At 43.0% G+C, this 13053-nt stretch overlaps 1 protein-coding gene across 6 annotated transcripts in view; it reads right to left on the bottom strand.

Moving 5' to 3' along the window:
* AMPD2 (adenosine monophosphate deaminase 2) overlaps window positions 1-13053 on the bottom strand; it is a 115251-nt gene that overhangs the window by 32809 nt on the left and 69389 nt on the right. For all 6 annotated transcript variants that reach the window (XM_072137387.1, XM_072137386.1, XM_072137389.1 and 3 more), the window contains exons 9-11: window positions 10101-10230; window positions 9823-10017; window positions 9178-9309 (exon numbers count right to left, since the gene is read on the bottom strand). In XM_072137387.1, coding sequence (XP_071993488.1) covers window positions 9178-9309; window positions 9823-10017; window positions 10101-10230 — 457 coding nt within the window. The remainder of the gene's footprint in view (window positions 1-9177; window positions 9310-9822; window positions 10018-10100; window positions 10231-13053) is intronic.

Below are 13053 nucleotides of genomic sequence, written 5' to 3'. Positions count from 1 at the left end.
AATGAGCCGAAAAACCCTGCATCCTTAAGGGGTTAATTAACCTCTACCATGTGATTTTTTAAAATTCAAAACAGCCTTTGGTAAGCTGGTTAACCAGTTAGGCATCTCAAATAAATTCAAACAAAATGGAAGGAGGAAACACAGCCCAGATTTTATAGATCAATTCCTCTTGAATATGGCAGTATCTCACATGTGGATGTAAACCACTTTTATGGGCCCACCACAGAAAAAAATGAACATCAATTGAGGTAATCAAATCAGAGTTTATCAAGGTATAAAGTATAATGGTTATTTTACCACCACAGATGTTGCATAGAGAGTATTAGCATTGGCTAGAATTAATAATTTTTTTCCCCAAAAAACCTTGTTTTGCCCTCCATATTTTTATTTTTGGAAGCGATTAAAGGGCACCTACCACCACAAATCTACCTATAAAGGTAGATTGGGTGGTAGGTGGATCAATGGGACGTGAGGATAGCCCTTTTAAGGGCTAATCCTCACGTCCCCACACTTTTTTGATAACTTTTATTACACATATATTCAAATTTACTTATGCGGCTACTGGGGCGTGGAGTAGCCGCATCTGAGGTTACACGAGGCAGCTACTCCACGCCCCGGTAGCCACTTTACCCCTCCTACTCACCCATCTTTGGCGCGCAGCTCCGTGTAGCTGCGCGCCCTCGTCCGGCGATCCTGCCGTCTGCGCATGCGCAGAAGAGCAGGCCCGCACCTGTTTCGGAGCAGTGACCGCGCAGGCGCAGGCCTGCTCTTCTGCGCATGCGCAGACGGCAGGATCGCCAGACGAGGGCGCGCAGCTACTGTTTTCTATTACTAAGCAAAAAATACACAGATTTTCCCCTAGTCCCAGCAGTCTCATTTTATATACCAACCTTTTATGCGGCATGGTGTCAAATGCCTTTGAAAAGTCCAGGTATACAACATCCACAGCGTCCCCCAGATCCAGTCTGGAACTTACCTCCTCACAGAATCCAATCAGATTAGTCTGACAAGACCGATCTCTCATAAACCCATGCTGACAGAGTCAGCGTCCCCTGATAAACCCATGCTGAATAGAGTCAGCGTCCCCTGATAAGGTTGTCAGTGGTTGTATACCTTGTACTGTAACCACGTCCCTTATTCGCAATATAGTCGGGGCTGTGGGAAATAGTGAAGAGAGTCTAGATTGTGAGATGTTGAAAGTGTGGTTATACAATATGGGTGTCAATGGGCCAATAGGGGAGGATAAAGGCCGATAACATGTGGTCCCAAACCTCCGTCCAGTGTTTTTGTGGCAACTTAGGGCGTGTTTTAGAGGGTAACCAGACATGTGAGGATGGTGGTATCGGTGACATAGAAGCTAGTAATTGCACCCATAACTTTGTGCTAGAATTGTGGTGAAAATCTAAGACACAAGTGCTAATCTCTGCTTTATGGTATATTTCAAAGTCCGGTAAACCAATTCCTCCTCTAAGTTTGTGGCGTGTTAATAGAGAGTAACTAAGGGTTGTTGCCCTTTCCATACAAATCTGATGATCTGGGATCTGAGCTTACTAAAAAAGGATCTTGGTAATGGTATTGGTAACGCTTGGAAAATATATAGAATCTCAGGGAGGGTATCCGTTTTGATCACCCAAACCATGATAAAAAGAGAGGGTTCCAGCCAGATAGTTATCCGACTAGAGATTATCATAAATGGAGAAATACAAATCCTCAGTATCTGCCGTCAGATTTATTCCTAGATATTTCACGGAACCGCCACTATCCTTAAAAGAAAAGTTTGCTCTTATGGAATCCCAAACTGTCTTGGGGATGGAGATGTTCATATTCTCCAACTTATTTATATTAACTTTAAAGTTACTTAGGGATCCAAAGGCTTCAAATTCCATTAATATGTTAGGGATAGAAATGTGAGGGCTAGAGATATACAGTAGTAAATCACCGGCATATAAAGATAATTTACAGTGCCGCTGACCTACCTTAATGCCTACTATATCTGGATTTCCACATAGGGCCACTGCTAGATGTTCTATTGTAAGAACATATAGTAAGGGCGAAAGGGGGCAGCCCTGACGCGTGCCGTTAGACATGTGGAACGAGTCAGATAAGGTCCTATTCACCCTGACCCAAGCAGAGGGCTGACTATAAAGCGCCATGATACGTTTGAGCATAATTGGCTCCATACCAATTCCCTCCAGAGTAGCTCTAAGGAAGTCCCAGCTGACCCTATCAAACGCTTTCTCAGCATCGACCGATAGAAGGCACAGCGTGACTCCCCTAGATTTGGCAAAGCTGGTTAAGGCGATGGTTTTAAGGGTATTATCCCTAGCCTCTCTGCCAGCTACGAATCTGACCTGATCAAAATGTATTATTTTGGGTAGCAAGAATTTCAGCCTAGTGGCTATTATTTTAGCATATAATTTTAGATCAATGTTGATCAAGGAAATTGGCCGGAAGTTGCCGCAGACAGTTGGATCCTTTCCAGATTTAGGCAGAACGAAGATATGAGCCTGCAGGGCCTGAGGTGGAAATGATCCTCCTTTTGCAATGTCATTGAAGACTCTCAGCATGGTAGGTGATAGGGACTCTGAGAATCTTTTAAAGAATCTAGAGGTAAACCCGTCCGGGCCTGGGCTTTTGCCATTTTTAAGTTCTTTTATGACAAAATCCAGCTCCTGAGGAGAGAACTGACTAACTGTTTGATATCTTCTTCAGGTAAGGAAGGCAGGCAATGAGCTGTAATATATGTCTTAATTTTTGCCCACTTATCACTTGCTGCAGAGCCCTCAAATTTGGGATGAATATTATACAGTGCAGAATAATAATTCTGAAACTCTCTTAGAATTTGTTGAGTCGTATGTAGTTTAGTGCCATTTTTAGTGTTAAGGGACGTGATATACGAAGCCCTAGTTCTGGGATGTAATGCCCGGGACAACCACTAACCACACTTATCAGCATGTTCATAGTAACCTCTATATAGCTTTTCTCTTGCACAAAAAGATCTCTGATCTAGGAGGCTAAGCAGCTCCTGGCGTGTGTTAGAGTTTTCTACTTGGATAAAGGCAGAGCATGACTTTTTATTGCGCGTTTTGAGCTCAGATAGGTGAGTTAATGGAGCAGATATTTTAGCTGTGTTCGCTTTTTTCAAACGCGAGCCATGAGACATAAAGACCATTCTGATTTCGCATTTTAATCCCTTCCATAATGTGGGTGAGATTGAGGAGGACTTCTATGTAGTCTTGTGAAAATCTAGACAGGCGCTGCTTAACCGCCTCTAAACATAGAGCATCGTTTAAAAGATCGTTTAAATTTTTTTTTTTTTAGATTTTCATTAAGTCACCATGTGAACGGCTTACGGGGGATGGGAAATACTGAGAGAGCAAGGAACACTGGGACATGATCAGACCAAATGATCTGTCCTATATATGCTAAAGTAGCTAGTTCTAAAAGTGGGTGACTAACAAATATCATGTCTATTCCACTATATGACTTGTGAGCTGCAGAATAGAAGGAGTAGTTTCTAGTGTGTGGGTTTAGAGTTCTCCAGGAGTCTATTAAGAGTTGTTTTTGTAATTCTTTCCTGAGTCTACGCACTGCTGCAAAAGAAAGGGATGACTTACAAGAGGAAGTATCAACTAAACAATCCCATGCCCAATTGAAATCTCCGGCCAGGATTATCTGGGAGGATTCAGCAAACGAGTCCAGAGACGTCAGCGCCTCTAATGCGAAGGCTACCTGACCTGAATTAGGAAAGTACATGTTAGCCAGGGTATAACACTTAGCTGCATATAAAATTTTAACAAATAAATATCGACCCTCAGTATCCCTGTATGATTCCAACACTGTTGGGGGGAAGGAATAGTGAAATCCAATGGAGACCCCCCTAGAACGGCCATCCAGACCTGGGGCATGTAGCCACATATTATAGTAATGGTCTCTGAAATGTGGCGTTTTGTTTCGCTCAGAGTGGGCCTCCTGTAGCATTACTATCTTAGCACGATTTTTGTGCATAGAATGGAGTATTTCACCACGTTTCTTGGGGACGTTAAAACCCTTCACATTCAGAGGTCGCATTAACGCCTCACCACGCGTCATAGACGCGTGATGAGGCGCCATTGCCCCCCAAAATAATTGCCATGCGTAAAGTTACGCTTGGCAATTATTCCCTGTAGCGCGCAGGCTGCAAAAGAGGTAAATGTCAGTAGCGCGATGACACAGTGATCCGTGTCAGCAGTGTGCTGTGTGAGCGTAGTGTAGTGTGTGCTGTGTGAGCGTAGTGGAGTGGAGTGTGTGCTGTGTGAGCGTAGTGTAGTGGAGTGTGTGCTGTGTGAGCGTAGTGTAGTGTAGTGTGTGCTGTGTGAGCGTAGTGTAGTGTGTGCTGTGTGAGCATAGTGTAGTGGAGTGTGTGCTGTGTGAGCGTAGTGTAGTGTAGTGTGTGCTGTGTGAGCGTAGTGTAGTGGAGTGTGTGCTGTGTGAGCGTAGTGTAGTGTAGTGTAGTGTGTGCTGTGTGAGCGTAGTGTAGTGTGTGCTGTGTGAGCGTAGTGGAGTGTGTGCTGTGTGAGCGTAGTGTAGTGTGTGCTGTGTGAGCGTAGTGTAGTGTGTGCTGTGTGAGCGTAGTGTAGAGTGTGTGCTGTGTGAGCGTAGTGTAGTGTGGTGTGTGCTGTGTGAGCGTAGTGTAGTGTGTGCTGTGTGAGCGTAGTGGAGTGTGTGCTGTGTGAGCGTAGTGTAGTGTAGTGTGTGCTGTGTGAGCGTAGTGTAGTGTGTGCTGTGTGAGCGTAGTGTAGTGTGTGCTGTGTGAGCGTAGTGTAGAGTGTGTGCTGTGTGAGCGTAGTGTAGAGTGTGTGCTGTGTGAGCGTAGTGTAGTGTAGTGTGTGCTGTGTGAGCGTAGTGTAGTGGAGTGTGTGCTGTGTGAGCGTAGTGTGCGCGGCGTATTACCAAAATTTTCATACTCCTCCTCGGGTAAAAATACTCCTCAAAAATGGTGAGAGCAGTATTTTTACCCTTCTGGAAAAATGTTAGTGCGACCTCTGTTCACATTAAATGTACAAATTGTCAAATCAGTCATCTTAGAAATAATCAAAGAAGAGGAGCAAAATATGTTAAGCATTACAACTAGCCCTAAACTAGATGAGAGGTGGGTATTAGGGTGGGAGAGAAGGGAAGGAAAGATGGGGGAAGACAAGACAAGCCAGACATAGATAGAAAGGATTAGATTTGTATTATTAGTAATGAAACTCCAGTCTGAACAATACGTTTCCAATAAACCAGCGTCAGAACCTGCCAACGCTTGTGTGTCAGTCTGGGGACGTAGAAACATATGGTGAGCGATAGCTTCCCTGCGTCCCGGGACTGAAACCTGCTCCCAGCCTCCAAAGAGAATAAACCCTTCCCTTAAAAAAACAATTATAAAACAGTAAAGCCAACACCGGTAGAGCATGGCATTAGATGCCTCATATAACCAGAAAGGGGTATAGGTCATAATAAATAAGGAAGAATCCCCTTCTTGCCATGCGTGGCAAAAAGGATCATCCTTCCCAACTACTGTAACTTCCCAACATGTTAGCTTATGCTAGCGAACCCGGAGAACGGTTGGTACCAGGTGAGTTCCCATTAGAAGGCCGTTTCTTAGGTGGTTTCTGTGAGGGTGACCACTTTTTACGATGAGGTGGCTCCATAGGTTGTGGTAACACTGGCCAGTCCGGGATAGCGATCATCGGAAGTTCCAATACGCCTAGGAACTTAGGTAAGTCCCCTAAATCACGAAATATCGCCGTCTTGCCTTGGTGCTTTGCAATTAGTTGAAAAAGATATCCCCAGTGATATTGAATTTTGCGGGAGATTAGCTCTCCTAGAAGGGGACGTAAGGCTTTTCTAAGTTGTAGAGTGCGGCGTGCCAGATCAGGTAAAAAGGTAATTTCGTTATCCAGATATAGCACATGTTATTTGGTTCTGGCAGCCCTCATTAATTGCTCTTTCATCTTGAAGAAATGCACTCTGCATACTACATCTCTGGGACGTTGATTGTCTGCAGGTTTAGGGCCTAATGTGCGGTGAATCCTATCCAGTTCCACTGGAGGAAGTGCTGGGTCATCCAGCAAATCAGTAAACAACAATTGAGCCTCCAAGTCCAATTCTTTGGCCTCAATGGATTTGGATAAACCTCTTATGCGAATGTTATTCCGTCGATGACGGTTTTCTAAATCTTCTTGAGCTGAGAAGATCTACCTCATGGCTAAGGAATGGGCCTGTAATATCTTGTGGTGTTCTGATATAGTGTCCCAAATGTTATCTTGCCCAGTCTCAGCATCTGCAATTCTATGGCCCAATTGCCTCACCTCCTGTTTCACTGAATCCACCTCCTTCTTGTATGAGGCCTCAAGGCGGCTTACCAGGCCCTCTAGGTCTGTCTTGGTGGGCAGAGACTCTAGATGAGCACTCAGGTCCCAGTCTATGCTGTGAGCTGACATGGAGGTGCTTGTAGGAGAGGGCGGTGCTGATATGTGCGCGGCTTCCGAGCAGGCCAGAGAACCATGTGCCGTCGCCATCTTGGATCTGCACACCGCGCCGCTGGAGGATTCGGCCGAGTCAAAATATGAGGTAATTGAGCCGCGATCGCCTGTGTGACTTCTCCTGTTTCCCATATGGCGAGAAATTCCGGGTTTACTAAGGTATGGAGGACAGCAGTAGCGGTCAGGCCCGTGAGCTCAGTCTCGGCACGTCTTCACTCCTCCATGTGCAAGCCACGCCCCCCCCCAACCCGGTGATTTATTTATCTTAGTGGTTGTGAGGCGGCGCCTTACCTCTTACTGGGTTAAACTGTTGACACTCCAAAGAGAATTTACATTATTCCTCATTGTGTCTTCCACCAGGGGATTTTCCTGGGTAAAGACAGTCGAGAAGGCGACATTCAGCAGATTGGCCCTTTCTTCATCTCCTTCCACCATGACCCCCATGTTATTCCTAAGAGGGCCCACGCTCTCCGTTTCTAGTTTCTTATCATTAATATACTTGAAAAATAATTTGAAATTACGGTATTTTTGCTCTCTCTGGCAATATTTCTCTCAGTCTCTATTTTTGCGGCCTTTATCTGCTTTTTACAGGATTTATTTTTCTCTCTATAATCCTATAATGCCTCATAGCTACCTTCTAGTTTAAGCACCTTAAACCCCTTATCTTTCTTGCTTTCCTTACAAGACTAGTTAACCACATTGGCTTTTTCTTGTTCCTCTTATGCTTTTTCCCATATGGTATGTGTTTCTCACAGGCCTTTTTTAGAATATATGAGAAAGAGTCCCATTTTTGGAGTGTTCGTTGCCCCTCCACTAACGCTTTTAGTAAAGCGTAATACAAAATCAATGATATTATGATCACTATTACCCAGGTTGCCCCCAACCTGTAGTTTTGATACCCCATCAGGTCTGTTGGTTAGGATAAGGTCCAGCAGTGCTGGCTCTAGGACTAGTTGCGACAGGTAATTGTCTTTTGTTGTTGACAAGTACCTGCTACCTTTGAAGGACCTGCAGGTTTCTGCCCCCCAGTCAATGTCTGGGTAACTGAAGTCCCCCATGATAAGTACTTCACCTTGCTTTGAAGCCGCATCCATTTCACTTATCAGCATTTCCTCTCCTGCCTCCATTATATTTGGAGCCTTATAACAAACCCCTAGCAATATTTTATTATTCTTTTTCCCTTCCCTTAGGGACTCCACATTTGCATTTGCGTCACCGATGACATCTCGTAGGACAGGCTTAAGGCAAGAATTCACATATAAACAAACCCCTCCCCCTTTTTTATTTATACGATCCTTTCTAAAAAGACTATAACCATCTATAGCAACAGCCCAGTCATAGCTACTGTCCAGCCATGTCTCGCTGATACCCACTATATCATATTTCCGCTCCAACATCAAGAGTTCCAGTTCCTCCATTTTATTTGTGAGGCTTCTGGCATTTGTGTACATACACTTTATATGGTTTTCCCTATCCCTATTCCTTTTGTTCTTATTCCCCAATCTTAATCCAGCCCCCATACCTCCCCCATGGACTATGACTCTTCCCAGCTCTCTATCTACAATGTCTATTTGCCCTGCACAAGTGTAGTTGCCCTCCCCCCAGGTCTCTAGTTTAAACACTCCTCCAACCTTCTAGCCATTTTTTCCCCTAAAACAGCGGCCCCTTCCCCATTGAGGTGCAGCCCATCCCTACTGTAGAGCCTGTAGCCGACAGAAAAGTCAGCCCAGTTCTCCATGAGCCCAAAGCCCTCCTTCTTACACCAACTTTTGAGCCACTTATTTACCTCCTTCATCTCCCGCTGCCTTTCTGGTGTGGCACGTGGTACAGGCAGTATTTCGGAGAAAACTACCTTTGAGGTCCTTGCCCTGAGCTTATGGCCTAAATCCCTGAAATCATTTTTAAGGACCTTCCACCTACCTCTTACTTTGTAATTAGTGCCAATGTGGACCATGACCATTGGTTCCTCACAAGCCCCTCCCAGTAATCTGTCAACCCGATCCGCAACATGCCGAACCCGAGCACCCGGCAAACAACACGGTCTTTGTGACGGATTGCCCTGTCTGTTGAATCTCCCACTACTAGCACCTGTCTGACCTTGCCTGTACTGCCATTCCCCTTCGTACTGGAGCAGACAGTCCCCTGGTTGCTAGAGGCCACGTCTTGCTGCAGCATTGCTACCCCAGAGCTGATAAGCCCCTCATCCGCCAGCCTGGCAAACTTATTGAGGTGCACCAGATCAGGACTAGACTCCCTGCAACTCTTCCCTCTACCTCGCCTTCTACATGTTACCCAACTAGCTGCCCCCTTATTCTGCACGTCCATACTTTCGTCCCCACATCCATCTTCCCCAGAGAGTCTGTGCTCTAAGAGCAGCAAACTTTGCTCCATATTGTCAATTGCCCGCAGCCTTGAAACTTGCTCATTTAGATCCAGAATCTGGATTTCCAACTGAGCAATTTTCACACATCCCACACAGCAGTATTCCCCCTCGAACGGCTGTTCAAGGAAAGCATACATGGCACAGGATGTACACTGTGTAGCAATGCCACTTATGGAGTCCATTGTTCTAATGGGGATTACAAGCGAAATACGGAAGAAAAGAAAAAATTACCGAATTTGAATATAATATACTGTACAAGGATAAAGCCCAAGTCTTATAGAATAATACCTTGATTATGTGAGCAAAGTATTTTCCTGACACCTTGTTATCTGTCTTGATGAAGATCTCTCTTAGAACAGATTCGCCAATTGGATTGTATTTGGCATTAAATTTATCAAAGCGATGGAAAGTATTCCTGTCCTGCGGGAATGAAACAAAATAAAAGAAAAACTTATTCTCCTTACTATAAATTGTAATACCCAAAGAAGTCAGCATGTTGTGTTACACAGATACGTGAGAATGAGATCTTCCTGTACTGGACAAAGATGGAAATATCAAATTTTCCACTTGCTGAAAGCACAGATTTGAATGACATTTTAATAGAATTACGAAACCTTTTGTTGACTTATCAAAAGCTACACAGTAGTCACAGTAAGGTGAGAAGATACTATGCAGGTTGTTATTCTGCTAGGGGGGTATGATACCAGAAATGCATTTTAACAACCTTAAAAATCTGGGTAATTCAGTCAGAGCACGTAGTTGGCTCACCTTAAATAAGTTGGGTTAGGTGTACAATTCACTTTCTGTGACACTTATATTTATTTAGGTTACTTAAATCACAGTGACACATGTTAATGTATAATATTGCAAATGTTTTGGTGTTAATTGCAATAGTTCAAATTTACTGCTTTACTGCATATATATAATTCTTACCGCATGTACATCCAGGGTGTCCACGCTGAGATCATATGCTGTAAGGTTCATGTTCTGGAAAACTTGTCGCAATGTCTGTTCTTTACCTCCCTCTTCATGAACTATATCCTCCAAATTCTTTTTCATTGCTCGTTTGATAAATCGGAGCAAATGCTTCTGATTCATGCAAGATGCGGCATGAATATGTGTGTCAACCTTTAAAGGAGAGCTCAGTGTAAGTTTTCTTAAATATATACCTTCCACAATTGAATGTGGAAAGAGACTGAAACCTCACAAACCTTACGAATGTTGTAAAAGTCTCTGTGCGGCACCTTTTTTTGAGCTGCTAGCTCTTTCATCTCATTCAACAAAACATGCATCTGGAAACGTGAGCTGAGATACTGCAGCCGCCGGTAGCAGAAAGACTTACTGGAAAGATATAAACATGGGCTTGTTTATAAGCACACATAAAGACTGAAATAAATCACATGACATTGAGAGCAAAATAGCAAAACACTCTATATCAAGGAGTTTTTGGCATTATGGAAAGAAGCAAACATAACACATTTATTGGATATGGCAAGATGGCACATGTATACAATTGCAAAAAAGCAGCAAGGCAGATGTTTAACAACTGCTTCATTCACTTCTCTTATTAGTTGTGGTCTAACGGCTGCCAACGTAAAGAATCCAGTACAGAGACATGACACAAAGTGCATTCAATAAACTGTTGCAGCAAATATTAAATTGAGTCTTAAAGGGAAGCTGTCACCAGGGACCTCATTTTCACTAAAGACAGGTTACAGAAGCCCATCAAACCTGCAATGCAAATATGCATTTCTGTTTTTCTGAGCATTTGCATTACAATATAATTGTTTATTAGAACTAACCTTGCACCCTGATAAAATCCTCTGTGTAGTCCCAGGGGTTGGGCTTTGGTTGGATGCATTTCAAAAAAGAACATGTGAGCCTCGGCTCATGGCCCACACCTTTGTGCTCCTGTGCAGATCCTCCCTTCTGCTCCTTCACATAACTCACAGCCTGGCGAGCTGACATCAGTAGGAGAGGAAGGAGCTGTACAGGAGCACAAAGGTGGGTGGCATGAGCTGAGGAGTCTGCAGCACAGACAAGTCACATGTTGTTTTTTTAAATACATCCAAACCAAAGCCCAACCCACAGAGGGACACAGAGGATCTTATCAGGGTGCAAGGTAGGATTTAACAAAAAATTATATTTTAATGCATTTGCAATGCAGGTTTGATGAGCTTCTGTAACTTGCCTTTAGTGAAAATGAGGTCCCTGGTGACAGGTTCCTTTTAACCCCTTATCACCGACACTAGTTTTCAGCTCAATGACCAGACACGATTTTTCAAATCTGACATGTCTTACGATAATTGGTTATAACTTCGGAACGCTTTAACATATCCTGGTGATTTTGAGAATGTTTTCTCGTGATACATTGTACTTCATGTTAGTTATAAAATTTAAGTGATAAGTTTTGCGATTCGTTCTGAGAAAAAGAAAATTTGGCAAAAGTTTGTAAAAATTCTTCATTTTCCAAGTTTGAAATGTTCTGCTTTCCAGACAGGAAGTAAAACTACCCAAAAAGCTTGATAATTAACATTTACGGAATGTCTGCTTTATGTTGAAATGATATTTTATGCATCCTCTCACTTTTCTAGGATGTTATGAGGCGCAGAACTTTAGGTGCGATTTTTCTAATTTTCATTTGCAATTGCCATTTTCAATTGCTAAAACTCACATTTTGAGGGACAACTCAGCTTCCAAGTGACTTTGTAAGGCCTAAATAATAGTAAAACCACATAAATGACCCCACTATAGAAACTTCACCCCTCAACGTATGTAAAACAACTTCTATTAAGTCCATTAACCCTTTAAGTGTTTCACAGGGGTTAAAACAATATGGACCTGCGATTTAGAAACTGTGGAATTTTTTGGGAGAGTACAGTACTTTCATTTAGGCCAAAACTGACAGTTTCAGAATAAATTAAATGATGAAACACACTGCAACGTTTGATGCCCAATTCCTCCCGAGTACCGGTCCCCCATATGTGGTGGTGACTGCTTATGGGCGCACGGCCGAGCATAGGATCAAAGCAGCAACCTATAAATTTTTATTTTTTTTGGTAATGCAAATATATGAGGGCTTATTTTTTACGGGATGAGATACTATGTATAGATAATTCATTTTGGGGGTCTATAGCTTATTCATGAGATTTTATTAACTATTTAAAGGGGGACACAAACAAAATCATCAATTTTTATTTTGGATTTTTAGCATTTTTTTTTCCCCCCGCTCACTGTAACATAAAAATAATATTTTATCTTTATTCTCTGATTCACTACGATTGCGGTTTATACCTCATTTATATAGTTTTTCTTATCTTTGCTCAATTTTCCTGAGCAAAACCAATATTGGAGAATATCGCATTGTTTTTACTATTGACAACTTTTTAGGGCCATAACTTCTGTATTTTTCTGTTGTCAGACCTCGTTGAGGGCTTATTTTTTGCGAAAAGAGTTGTTCTTTTCAGTCGTATCACATTAGGGAACATAACTTTTTTTGATCACTTTTTAGAACATTTTTTGTGATGGTGTTTGATGAAAAATTGTATATTACGGGAAGTTTTTCGAGGTTTTTTTTTACGTCGTTCACCGAGCAGGTTCAAGAGTGATTAAGATGTATTGTACAGATTGATACGGATGCGGTGATACCAAATATGTACGTGTTTTTGTGTTTTATATACTTTATTAGCATTTTATGTGTAACTGGGGAGATTATGGGACTTTTATTTTATTTATTTAATTATATAATAAAATGATTTCATCTTTTTTTTTTTTTTTTACTTTTTTACATTTTCTACTTCTTGGCTTGAACAAGCGATCGTCTGATCGCTTATTCAAGCCTTTACACTGCAATACACTTGTATTGCAGTGTATAGTGAAAGTAACTGAGCATGCTCAGTTACTTACAGCCGGGTCCTGCCAGGAAGGCAGAACCCGGCGGGTAGAGGAGCTGGAAGCCCCGGGTCACTCGTCGGAACCAAGGGCTGCGGCCACGGGGGACACACTTGCACGCCGCGGTCATGCTTGACCGCGGCGTGTAAGGGGTTAAACACCCGGGATCAGAGTTTTTCCGATCCCGGGTGTTAGTGCCGGGTCTGGGCTGTAAAATCACAGCCCGACACCGGCAGCAGCGAGACCCGGTCTCCCGAAATCTTATTCTGACGC

The sequence above is a fragment of the Engystomops pustulosus genome, chromosome 2 (genome assembly GCF_040894005.1).
Source record: "Engystomops pustulosus chromosome 2, aEngPut4.maternal, whole genome shotgun sequence".
NCBI lineage: Eukaryota > Metazoa > Chordata > Amphibia > Anura > Leptodactylidae > Engystomops > Engystomops pustulosus.
This window is presented reverse-complemented; position numbering and strand designations above follow the sequence as displayed.